This window comes from Lithobates pipiens, unplaced genomic scaffold (genome assembly GCF_037356315.1).
Source record: "Lithobates pipiens isolate NorthernLeopardFrog02 unplaced genomic scaffold, aLitPip1_a1.2 Scaffold_22, whole genome shotgun sequence".
In the NCBI taxonomy this organism is placed as follows: domain Eukaryota; kingdom Metazoa; phylum Chordata; class Amphibia; order Anura; family Ranidae; genus Lithobates; species Lithobates pipiens.
This window is the reverse complement of record NW_027507784.1, coordinates 139,802,187-139,814,737: the sequence shown is the minus strand read 5'-3', so window position 1 is coordinate 139,814,737 and position 12,551 is coordinate 139,802,187. Positions and strand designations below refer to the sequence as shown.

The 12,551-nt window shown below is 40.8% G+C and overlaps 1 protein-coding gene across 11 annotated transcripts in view; it reads left to right on the top strand.

The window, feature by feature from the left end:
• UNC80 (unc-80 subunit of NALCN channel complex) overlaps positions 1-12,551 on the top strand; it is a 318,404-nt gene that overhangs the window by 137,716 nt on the left and 168,137 nt on the right. For all 11 annotated transcript variants that reach the window (XM_077448370.1, XM_077448371.1, XM_077448372.1 and 8 more), the window contains 2 exons: positions 12,123-12,304; positions 12,395-12,526. In XM_077448370.1, coding sequence (XP_077304496.1) covers positions 12,123-12,304; positions 12,395-12,526 — 314 coding nt within the window. The remainder of the gene's footprint in view (positions 1-12,122; positions 12,305-12,394; positions 12,527-12,551) is intronic.

Sequence of the window (12,551 nt, the reverse complement as noted above, 5' to 3'; positions counted from 1 at the left end):
CGAAGGAGAGAGAGAGAACATACAGAGAGAGAGAAGGAGAGAGAGAGCATACAGAGAGAGAGAAGGAGAGAGAGAGGACATACAGAGAGAGAGAGAGAGAGAACGAACAGCGAGAGAAGGAGAGAGAGAGAGAGAGAGAGAGAACATACAGAGAGAGAGAGAGCATACAGAGAGAGAGACCATACAGAGATAGAGAGAGAGCATACAGAGAGAGAGAGAGACCAGAGAGAGAGAGAGAGAGAGAGAGAGAGAGACCATACAGAGAGAGGCCATACAGAGAGAGAGACCATACACAGAGAGAGACCATACAGAGAGAGTGCAGGGGGTTCTGACATAGTTAAACACAGAGAGAACATACAGAGAGAGAAAGACCATACAGAGAGAGAGAGAGAGAGAGGGAGAGACCATACAAAGAGAGAGACCATACAGAGAGAGAGAGAGACCATACAGAGAGAGAGAACATACAGAGAGAGAGAGAGAGAGATACCATACAGAGAGAGAAAGATCATACAGAGAGAGACCATACAGAGAGAGAGTAGAGGGAGAGAGCATACAGAGAGAGAGCAGAGAGAGAGAGCAGAGGAAGAGAGAGAGCAGACAGAGAGCACAGAGAGAAGAGAGAGAGCATACAGAGAGAGAGAGCATACAGAGAGAGTAAAGAGAGAGAGCATACAGAGAGAGAGAGAGAGAGCACAGAGAGAGAGAGAACATACAGAGAGAGAGAGAGCAGAGAGAGAAAGCAGAGAGAGAGAGCATACAGAGAGAGAGAGAGAGAGGGAGAGAGCATACAGAGAGAGAGCACAGAGAGAAAGAGCATACAGTGAGAGAGAGAGCAGAGAGAGAAAGCAGAGAGAGAGAGAGCATACAGAGAGAGGGCATACAGAAAGAGAGGGTGAGAACAGAGAGAGACAGAGAGAGAAAGAAAGAGAGCATACAGAAAGAGAGAGACAGAGAGAGAGAGAGCATACGTAGAGAGAGAGAGAGCATACAGAGAGAGAGAGAAAGAGAGAGAAACAATTCAAATTGGCAGGGAGGAGCCGAGGAGGACTTTAAGGCCAAGTTCACATTTGTTCACTAATGAGGTGTGCTAATGAGGTCAGCTGGTCGACTCCTTCCTGTGTCATGGCCTATAGTCTGTCCAGGAAATAAGGCAGAAGTAATAGAAAAGTGTTTTGAAACAGCCATGATAGTGAGGTCATTTTTTTTTAAATCAAGATAAAGTGCAGAAAAAATGGACTTTGTATGCATCAATTATAAAAAATAACATAATAGTTTATTAAACACATAATGGTGCAAACAGTCACATTTAAAAACTTTTTTGCAATAAAAAATGCAAAACTGACATCTCTCTAAGACAATAAATGCATGACATTATACATCATTGTAATCCTGCGAACATGATGTAGAATGCAAGAAAAAAATGCTCTACATGTTTAGCAGTTGAATGCTTCTTCTGGAGCTTATTAATTGTTCTACAAGAGAGAAAATATATAAACATACAAACAGATACAGCAAGCAGCAGTAACACAATAGTAGTGTGTTTCAGATCTTTGGCAGAGTTTACCGAAAGGCAACCACAAAGAGGACTCCCAAAAGTGGCATGCATGAGGTAGTCAGGGATCATACACGATAGTGAGGTAAATGAGTGTACAATAAATGGAAAGCTGTGTTTTGGTTTTTTTTTTGCAAAAGAAATACATTAATGGTATATTGGTACATAGGGCAGCTGGAATAATAGAAAAAAGCCTTTAAAGCAGAACTTTCCCTTTTTGTCAGAGTTCCGTGTTAAGTAACTAAAAGCTGATCCTTGTAAGCACCTCTGTCAGTGGTAAATGGTTTGTCTCATCCCTCTAACTGCTACATCTATCGGACAGCATGATTTTTTGAAAAACAACAGACTTACTCTGAATCACGAGGTCAAAGTAAATGAAAGAAAGGCAAAAAAGAAAACAAATGCAGTCATCACATCTAAGAATTGGTAAGCTGCAATAAAATATATGTTTGCTTTTGGGTTTAAGTTACCTGGCTGCTATCAGCGGGTCATGGTCATAAATTGTTCAGCAAGAGACGGAAAGATCCATTGTGACTTGTGATTGTAAATGGTTTTTTTTTGTTTTTTTTAATAACAAAATAGATTCATACAATGGAATTGCACAAATCAGTCCTGAACCTCCTCTTCTCTGGTCCCCCACCAGCGCTTCTGACTTTTGTTTTCTATGGGGGCATTAATGCAAGCTCACACCTGAGCCTCGCTGCCTGCTTTTATAGATACAGACAGAGGTATTTGGCCCCGCCCCCTGCTCCCTCATCGCTGGCTTTAATTGACAGCAGTGGAAGCCAGTTTGCTGCTTCAGCAAAGCCTGTGAGACCAGGAAGTGAGGAGAGAGAGGAGCTGCAGATGTGCACACCGCTGGATTGAATTAGGGTTCAGCTAAGTAAAAGGGGGGTGGGGGGGGGGTGATGATACTATTTTTTACCTTAAAGCGGAGTCCTGCCCACCCCAGCAAAAAATTTAAAGTCAGCAGCTGCACATACTGTAGCTGCTGACTTTTAATATTAAGACACTTACCTGTCCTGGAATCCAGTGATGTTGGCACCCCAGCTGATGCTTCCAGAGAGAACCCGGCAGTGACGCCTTTCGGCTTCACAGCCGGTTACCCACTGGGCATGCTCAAAGCACACTCTGATTTCTGAATGGCCCGGCGGTGGAGGATGGAGGAGGGGGCTGAACTTGCAAGTGATCTCTGTGGTGAGATCTCCCAGAAGTGGGGAGGGGTACCTGTAAAAAACAGGTACCTGCTCCCCCCTCCCCCTCAAAAGGTGCCAAATGTGGCACCGTAGGGGGAAAGGAGGCTGATTCCACTTTTGGGTGGAACTCTGCTTTAATGCAAGGAATGGATTAAGGTAAAGCATGTTTAGGCTTTATAACTGTGAGGGAACCGTCCAGCACCCAGGTTTGGTGCCCGTGTCAAGATATTGCTTCCTCCAGTCTGGACACAGGAATTGGGTATTATAGCTTAGATGAAAATTGGAACCTTCTTTTTTGAAAAATTCACACAGAATATATAGCACAGAAGATTAGGTAGAACCTGATCACATTACCCTAACAATGCAAACTGTAAACAGTAATATAATCATGGTGGATTTGATTTAAATCAAGTCAATATAAATCATGATTTAAATCATTAGTAAAAAGGATTGATTTAAATCATAATTTTTAAAGAGTAACTGTCATCCCTGCCCTACAGTGGCTTCTCCTCTGACCCGCTGTTGACTCACCAACAGTCCCATTCACTTTAATGGTGATGTGGCAGTGGCACAACAAGGTGAGGAACGTTGCGGCAGCAGGTGAGTGAATGGCTACTAACAGGCGCTGCCATGATGGATCTGAAGTGACAGGTGCTCTTTAAATGCAAGAGCTTATTCTCGCTGGTAGAAACTTTAATATTTTAAAACAAAATGAGCGTTTCCTATTTAGAATAATAACCTGTAAGGTTAGTAAAACAGCGATATCAGAATTGATTCAATCGTAGTTTGCAGTGTACATAGATTTGCAAAACAATGGGATAAAGGAATATTCCTGAACTTTGTTTTATCTCATGGTTACTGTGAAATTGTGTGAATGCCTCAATGCAGTGTATGTTATCTGGATTCATTGAATGAGTTTACCAAAAATGTAAATATTGCAGAATATACAGCCTCATGCTTCATAACTAAGCTCAATTTCATACTGAATAAAGTCAATTATTATTGTATTTGAAATAGAAAACTATCTTTATATAGATTTTTACTCCAAAAGCATTTTATTAAAATAAATTTAATAAAAAAAAAAAATTATTTAAATCCAAAAAATCTTTTTTTTTTTTAAATCATTCATTTTCATCCACCCTGAATATAATTAACATAGCCAAGGAACAGCCAACATAAACATTAAGCTAATTAAACAACTAGCCACCTAGGTGGCTCAATGCACGCCCGGACTGTTCGGCACAAAGCCCACAACCCCGGATACAAAGTACATTACACATTATCATAAGTATAAACATCCCACAATGATTCAATAACAAGGTTCAGTTATCATGATATTAATCACCTATTCAAGAGATGATCAGGTAGATAGAAACAATAGGTGACTCAGTTAATAATGGGAATGCACACCTAAAAGGCACACAATGGTAGAGACATACTTAACGTTGTGCTAAACCCAGGGCCCTGCATTCACTATATCTGGTCTCCCATAGTACACAGAACATGGGAATGCAATAATTTTAGTAAATATAAACTGCTAAATACCTTTTCTCATCAGCAGTCTTGTGCTTCTACCAGTGTCTGATTAAAGCTTATAGGAGGAGTTTTCCATTCTACTCTGGCTGTCCTATGAGGCTGCATGACCCCTGACCTTCTGTCTGGGCAGTTCTGATTGTTCCTGTGTTGATCACATGCACCCTCAGAAGAAAAAAAAACAACTCTCTAGCAATACACATACACATATCAAACTGAGCATGTTCAGGGTGCCCGCAAGGCTCTGTTCTATCAGAAGATGGTTTGGGGACTGTGGAAGAAGGGGGGGATCAGAGAAGGCAGGTTCAAACAGCCTTTTTACACAATGCAGAGGATTAACCCCTTAGTTCCACAGTGAGTATAACAAACATGCTTTACTGCATATACAGAGTGATTTTACTTTTGTTGGCTTAGTAACACTTTAACAGAAATACACTTAACACCTTAATAAACAGACTATAGCAGGAGACCCCAGTATGAGGTTACTTTGAGCTGATCATATTAACATCTGCTCTGAGTCTCACAGACTGAAGCATTCCTTGCTGGTTTTGGCATAGAGGCCTCAAATATGTATCTGGGTCCTCCAGTTCCCAGAGTCTGTGTTTTGGGGAGGCATGGACTTTAAACCTGAAGCAAGGCCACTCCAAGGGTCCCCCAGGCACACACCTCCCAAAGAGTAGTGTTCCCTTAAGTGCCAGGGCCCATAGTCCATAGGCAAGAGGCCACCCCGCAGTCCCTTCCAAAAGCCCCTGTCCTGGTTGGGTCTGTCACAATAACCACTTTAAGAAGAAACTGTGACTGCTATTGCAGGGTCAAAAATCTAACTTACCTGCTCTTAAGGGGCCAAGACCACCCAGTAACCTGGGGAAGGCAAAAACAAGCTACACTCAATTGGAGTTTGAAAGCAGAGGTTCACCCCGCAACCTGTTTCAGACATTTTTTCTGGTATCCTTTTTGAAAAAACTCCTCTCCTGAACGTGATTCTTCTGCATTCAGGAGAAGGTGCCTTGACTGCCTCTAAACTCTGCTCTACCTAAACCACACCTTCCAACTTTCTGAGATGGGAATGAGGGACACCTATTAGAAAAAGTATGTAGGCATAGGACACACCCCCTGCCATCTCCCCCTTAAAGGAGAATTCTACAAAAAATGATTGGTTAAACCCACAAGTGTTTTTTTACCACCACTATTCCTTTATATTGGCTTTTGGAATTTACAAATGCAGAAATTCTGAATTTGAATGAAAGGTCTAGCACTGTAAAACACTTTTGGATAGATAAATAGTGCATTTTATATACAACTATATAAATCAGACCAAAAATGAGGGACAAATGAGGACGAAAGAGGGATAGAGGGACATTGTTCAAAATGAGGGACAGTCCCTCAAAATCAGGGACAGTTGGGAGCTATGCCTGAACTTCTCTTAGCCCTTGTACACACGGTCGGACATTCCGACAACCAAATCCATCGGATTTTGTCCGTCGGATTTTGTCCAGGATCTTGTCCGAAACTGTTGCATACACACGGTCGGACAAACTTGTTGGAAAATCCGATAATTCAGAACGTGATGACGTAATTTCGTTACGATGGGACTACGTTCATGCTAGTAGCCAATAGCTTTGATGTAGGAATTTGATCTGAGCATGTGTGGCACTTTGTCCGATCGGAATTCTCTACACATGATCGGAGTATGTCCGATCGGAGCAGTTTGTCGGAAAATATTTCCGGCAAGTTGGAAAATTTGGTCCGACGGATATTCCGACGGAAACAGTCTGATGCATACCACACACAGTCAGACAAAACGCTCGGATCGGACACATTCCGACGGAATCTCCGACCGTGTGGTAGAAGGGCTAAAAGCCTATGTGTGCATGGATATTTACGCTTTTACTGAGTTGTGTTCATGTGCTTTAGCAAAAAACACCATAAGCTCCAAAATATAGAAGCAGCAGTGTACATGAGGCCTAACATGTGTAACATGAGAATATTTTGGCCTGACATACTCATACTGTACACCTATTAAAATGTAAATCCTGTAATGCCAAAATGTTTTAAAAAACGTAACACTCCAAAGTTTGCTATCTCTATTTATTAACATAGAACAGTGGGGACATCTAGTGGTAAACAAGGAATATTTCACTCCGCATTTAAACTGGGGTGAATCCAGTGTAAAAATCCAATAACCTCTATCGTACACAAGTATTTCCAATAATTTACCAAGCCAAGAGGTAATATTACTTAACCACATAAGGGAGCCTAGAGTAAATTACAATTCAGTGGTGTCCACTAGCCTTGTACATAGTAACATAAAAAAAAAAAAAAATTCAACTTGAGGATAACTAACACTTTAGATTATTTTGGAGGAAATTTGCCCTAGGACTCAACAAAATAGCACTGATCGTGGTTCTTAGCTAGGACAGTACTTATTTTCTGTACTTTTGAAAATTTTCCAAGGATTAAAGGAATTATCCTGCTCTAATAAGTAAATGTGAAACTTTCCTCTTTAACCACTTAGGCCCCGCACCATTTTCCTGGCCAAAGACCAGATCACTTTTTACGATTCGGCGCTGCGTCGATTTAATTGACAATTGCGCGGTTGTGCGACATGGCTCCCAAACAACGTTGACGTCCTTTTTTTCCCACACATAGAGGTTTCTTTTGGTGGTATTTGATCACCCCTGCGGTTTTGATTTTATGCGCTACAAACAAAAAAAGAGCAACAGTTTTGAAAAAAATGCATTATTTGTTACATTTTGCTATAATAAATATCCCCCAAAAATTTATAAAAAAATGTTTTTTCCTCAGTTTAGGCCGATACGTATTCTTCTACATATTTTTGGTAAAAAAAAAATCACAATAAGCTTTTATTGATTGGTTTGCGCAAAAGTTATAGTGTTTACAAAATAGAGGATAGTTTTATGGCATATTTATTAATAATTTTTTTTACTTGTAATGGCGGCGACCAGTGATTTTTATCTGGACATTATGGCGGACAAATCAGACAATTTTGACACATTTTGGGACCATTGGCATTAATTATAAAATTGTATTGATTACTGTAAAAATTTCATTGGCAGTGAATGGTTTAACCACTAGGGGGCAGGGAGGGGTTAAGTGTGTCCTGGGGCGTGTTTATAACTGTGGGGGGGTGTGGCTGTGTTTGACACGTCACTGATCTCTGCTCCGATCACAGTTAACAGAGATCAGTGACACTGTTACTAGGCAGAATGGGGAGATACTTGTTTACATTAGCATCTCCCCGTTCTTCCCCGTGAGACGATCGCGGGGATCCCCACGGTGATCGAGTCTGCGAGACCCGTGAACGGACTCATGGAGGTCCCGGCCGGGACGTACCTATGCAAATTGGATGCAGCTTTCTCCACATCCAATACGCATAGCAGGAGCATGTGACCGGCTCTCATGGAGCCAGTTCACATAATCCTGGGGCGGCTCCGGAGTGCACTGCACAGAAAAGCTGTGCATCTTTGGCTCAGTTTCAGGGCCGAATTCAGGCAAAGATTTCGCCCTGATTCATCCCTCAAAAACGGAGAACAGGGATACACAGGGTTCCTGTGCCATCCGCAGCCAGTTTAGGTATGAACCGAGCCTAAAGGAAGGTTTTTAGGATGCCAGACAGCTATGAAATAGACTTCATTAGTCTTACTTATCTGGGACAACCTGGTTAATTTTGTCATTTTATTCTGGCTACAAAAGTGTGGTTATTCTAGACAAGCAATGAACAAATATCATATGAGCTGGCACTATCAGTGAAGGAGAGAAGTGCAGAAAGTATGACAATGGCAGTATGTGCAAGAGAGCCGTGTGGAGGATATGACAGCAGGTGTGGGAGTAAAGTCCTGAGGGTATGGCCTTGGGCCATATGTGCAGAGAAGGTTAGGATGATGAGGGTATGGCAGTGGGCATAATGTATAGCAAATAATTGCAGAGAGTATGACTGTGGGTAGCATGTGCAGGAGAGGAGTGTATACGGATTAATGATGGATAATATGTGCAAAAGGGGGGTGCAGAGGGTATTGCATTGTACACAATGTTTGACAGAGATTGTGGGGAGAGAATGCTATGAAAGTGTACACAGTGTACAGAAAGGATTTGCAGGACATAGGAGGAAAGCAGTGAAAAGTGGGCACCCTTTTGCTATTTTATATTACTTTGCCTTTTTTTTGTATCCTTTTTTTTTTTTTTACTGTGGTAACAGGTTCTCTTTATGGAGACATCAGAGTCCCAGCAGAATGAAGGAAATTGGAATTTTTTGTGTCAACTAAGTGTGACTGAGTGATATCTGTCTCTATTCTGTGACTTAGGCTGGCCATACACTGATTGAATTTTGCCCATTTCCTGATGAACCAGCCAAACTTTACTCCAAGGGTGGCTCTGTCAGTCACCTACCGCCTGGCATCCAGTGCTGGATATATCAGGGTGCAAAAGGGGCGACAGCCCCGGGCCCCCCTGCAAGATGGGGCCCAAGACTTCCTTTATAAAAAAATTTAATGTATTTTCTATTTTCAAGACTTCAGTAATGTGCTTGTTGAGGAAATTGTCCAGTTTGCAGCCTTTGCCGAGCTTTGGTAATGTCTCACTCCAGCTCATGATGAAGGGCTTGCTTATATCTTTCCAGGCGGTAATGTAGCTCTTAGTATATATTTGAGCATGATGGTCACTAGTTGTTTGGGGGAAAGGTCGTTCAGCAAATTGGCAATGATAACGAATTATCTGGGAACCATGATGACCCATGAAAGACTAAGTGCTCTGTGCCTACTGGCTATCGAAAGCCTTGTCCTCCAGATGATACAGTCTGAGGAGTTAGTTAAAGATTTTGCAGATGCTAAGTGCAAGAAGGAAGACCTTTTGTAAACATTGTAGTGTAATGCATAACTGTGCTTTATGACTTGCTAGTCCCAAATAACGTGTTCTTAGAGTCAATAAAATTGAGAAAAAAAAAATAAGTGTCTTCTTCGAAACTATATATATATATATATATATATATATATATATATATATATATAGTCATGTCCGAAATTGTTGGCACCCCAGAAATGTTTCCAGAAAATCAAGTATTTCTCACAGAAAAGTAATGCTATTGCTATTACATGTTTTGCTTTACACATGTTTATTGCCTTTGTGTGTATTGGAACAAAACAAAAAAAGGGAGGAAAAAAGCTAATTGGACATAATGTCACACAAAAAAAAAAATTCCAAAAATGGGCTGGTCAAAATTCTTGGTCAAAATTGTGGATAAATAAGATTGTTTCAAGCATGTGATGCTCCTTTAAACTCACCTGGGGCAAGTAACAGGTGTGGGCAATTTAAAAATCACACCTGAAAGCAGATAAAAAGGAGAGAAGTTCATTTAGTCTTTGCATTGTGCGTCTGTGTGTGCCACACTAAGCATGGACAACAGAAAGAGGAGAAGAGAACTGTCTGAGGACTTGAGAACCAAAATTGTGGAAAAATATCAACAATCTCAAAGTCCATCTCCAGAGATCTAGATTTGCCTATGTCCACAGTGCGCAACATTATCAAGAAGTTTGCCACCCATGGCACTGTAGCTAATCTCTCTGACCATGGACAGAAGAGAAAAATTTATGAAAGGTTGCAACACAGGATAGTCTGGATGGTGGATAAGCAACCCCAAACAAGTTCCAAAGAAATTCAAGCTGTCCTGCAGGCTCAGGGAACATCAGTGTCAGCGCAAACTATCCGTCGACATTTTAAATGAAATGAAACGCTATGGCAGGAGACCCAGGAAGACCCCACTGCTGACACAGAGACATAAAAAAGCAAGACTACAGTTTGCCAAAATGTGCTTGAGTAAGCCAAAATCCTTCTGGGAAAATGTCTTGTGGACAGATGAGACCAAGATAGAGCTTTTTGGTAAAGCACACCATTCTACTGTTTACTGAAAATGGAATGAGGCCTACAAAGAAAAGAACACAGTGCCTACAGTGAAATATGGTGGAGGTTTAATTATGTTTTGGGGTTGTTTTGCTGCCTCTGGCACTGGGTGCCTTGAATGTGTGCAAGGCATCATGAAATCTGAGGATTACCAAAAGATTTTGGGTTGCACTGTAGAGCCCAGTGTCAAAAAGATAGGTTTGCTTTCAAGATCTTGGGTCTTTCAGCAGGACAATGACCCCAAACATACATCAAAAAGCACCCATAAATGGATGGCAACAAAGCGCTGGAGAGTTCTAAAGTGGCCAGCAATGAGTCCAGATCTAAATCCCATTGAACACCTGTGGAGAGATCTTAAAATTGCTGTTGGGAAAAGGCGCCCCTCCAATAAGAGACCTGGAGCAGTTTGCAAAGGAAGAGTGGTCCAAAATTCCGGGTGAGAGGTGTAAGAAGCTTATTGATGGTTATAGGAAGCGACTAATTCAATTATTTTTTCCAAAGGGTGTGCAACCAAATATTAATTTAAGGGTGCCAAGAATTTTGACCAGCCCATTTTTTTTTGTGTGACATCATGTCCAATTTGCTTTTTTTCCTCCCTTTTTTTGTTTTGTTCCAAAACACACAAAGGGAATTAACATGTGTATAGCAAAACATGCGTTACTGTAATACTTTTCTGTGAGAAATACTTGCTTTTCTGGAAAAATGTCTGGGGTGCCAACAATTTCGGCCATGAATGTATATATATATATATATATATATTTATATATTTATTTATTTATATATTTATATATATTTATTTATATTTATTTATTGTTTAGAACAAATGTGGTTTATTAATCATTTCAGACTTTTTATTCGTCATATAATTAAATTTCTATGTTGAGGGGGCTTCTGAACTTGAAGTGCCCTGGTGTAAATTCGGCACTACTGACATCCCTTGCTTGAAAAATCAAAGAAGCTGGGTGGAAGATTGTTAGTCGAACAGCAGTGGCATCCAATCAGATTCAGCTGCTGTTTGGGTATTTTAACAGCTGGCTGTCAGAATACAACAGTCACAGTGGGAGAGTATGTAGTGTAAGTGGATGAATTTTGTTAGATTTTCTGTTCAGCGTTAGTATGGGATCTGCATGGGTTCTGTGATGAGTATGCAGTCTGTCTGCTGTGAATTAGGGTCTGCGTTTTGTGGCTGTGTAAGCACAGGAAGACAATAAAGGTTGAGCAAAGTTGGAGAAAAGCAAACACACAAGGGGAGATTGTAAGACAGCTATATAAATTATGTGGGGGAGAACTGCGACACTGGAGAGGAAAGCCATTAGAGTGTAAAGTTTACTGGTGCAGGAAGATTTCAGTTCATCTTATAGTGAGCAGGAGCACTAAGGACAAGTAAACACTGAAAAGAAGAGCAGGTAGATGGGAGTAATCTGACTGAGGATGTAAAGATAAATAGGTGCAAGAGGATATAGGGGGCATTATCATTAACATCTGTCCCATTAACCCCCCTCCCCCCTTTCATTTCTAGTACATTTTTCACTAGGAAATAAGGTGAGATCTCCCTAACAGAGTCACAGACAGAGAAAAAAAAACACAAATGTAAAACTATTCTCTTATGTATACAAAAACAAAACAAAAAACGAAGAAAACAATTGTGACTGGAGTTAATATAGTACACAAATGTTAACTATTTTATGCCTGTAGCCCCTTTTTTCCTTTCTGTGTGAAAAAGAATAAACACCTCCTTCCACAATCTTTCTCCTTTCTTTCTACAGAGAGACAGTCAGAAGAATACCATTTGGATATCACCTTCCATAACCGTTAATTTTTAAATGTCTGGCACTGGGTTTAATAATCTTAAACTAGGAAATTTTATCATAAAGCATTCATTGTTGCCAATGTATATGGTATATTGAATATGCCTTGCTTTCTTGCAGCTGCCATGTTCTTACTTTGTGCTGTCAAGGTACCAGATGCAGTCTCTGAGATGTTAACATCAGAATTCCAGCACCCAGAAACAGGGCAGAGGCTGAATGCTATTCTAAAGTTCCACACACTCTGGAGGTTCAGATATCAAGTCTGGCCAAGAATGGAAGAGGGAGCCCAACAGATCTATAAGGTTCAAAATATCACGCTGTTTGACTAAGATGCAATAATGTGATCGTATGGCATCATTCAAATGATGATTATCAATAATCTAAATTTACAGATCCCTCCTCCCAGCATAAACTTTACTTTACCCTCTCCCATCTTGGGTATGCCATCAGTACCAATGTTTGATCCGCCCTGGGTTCCACAGAGTAGTGGAAGCGTACAGGACCCAATTAGTGAGGACCAGTCTGTAAGTAATTGACTATCACACGATT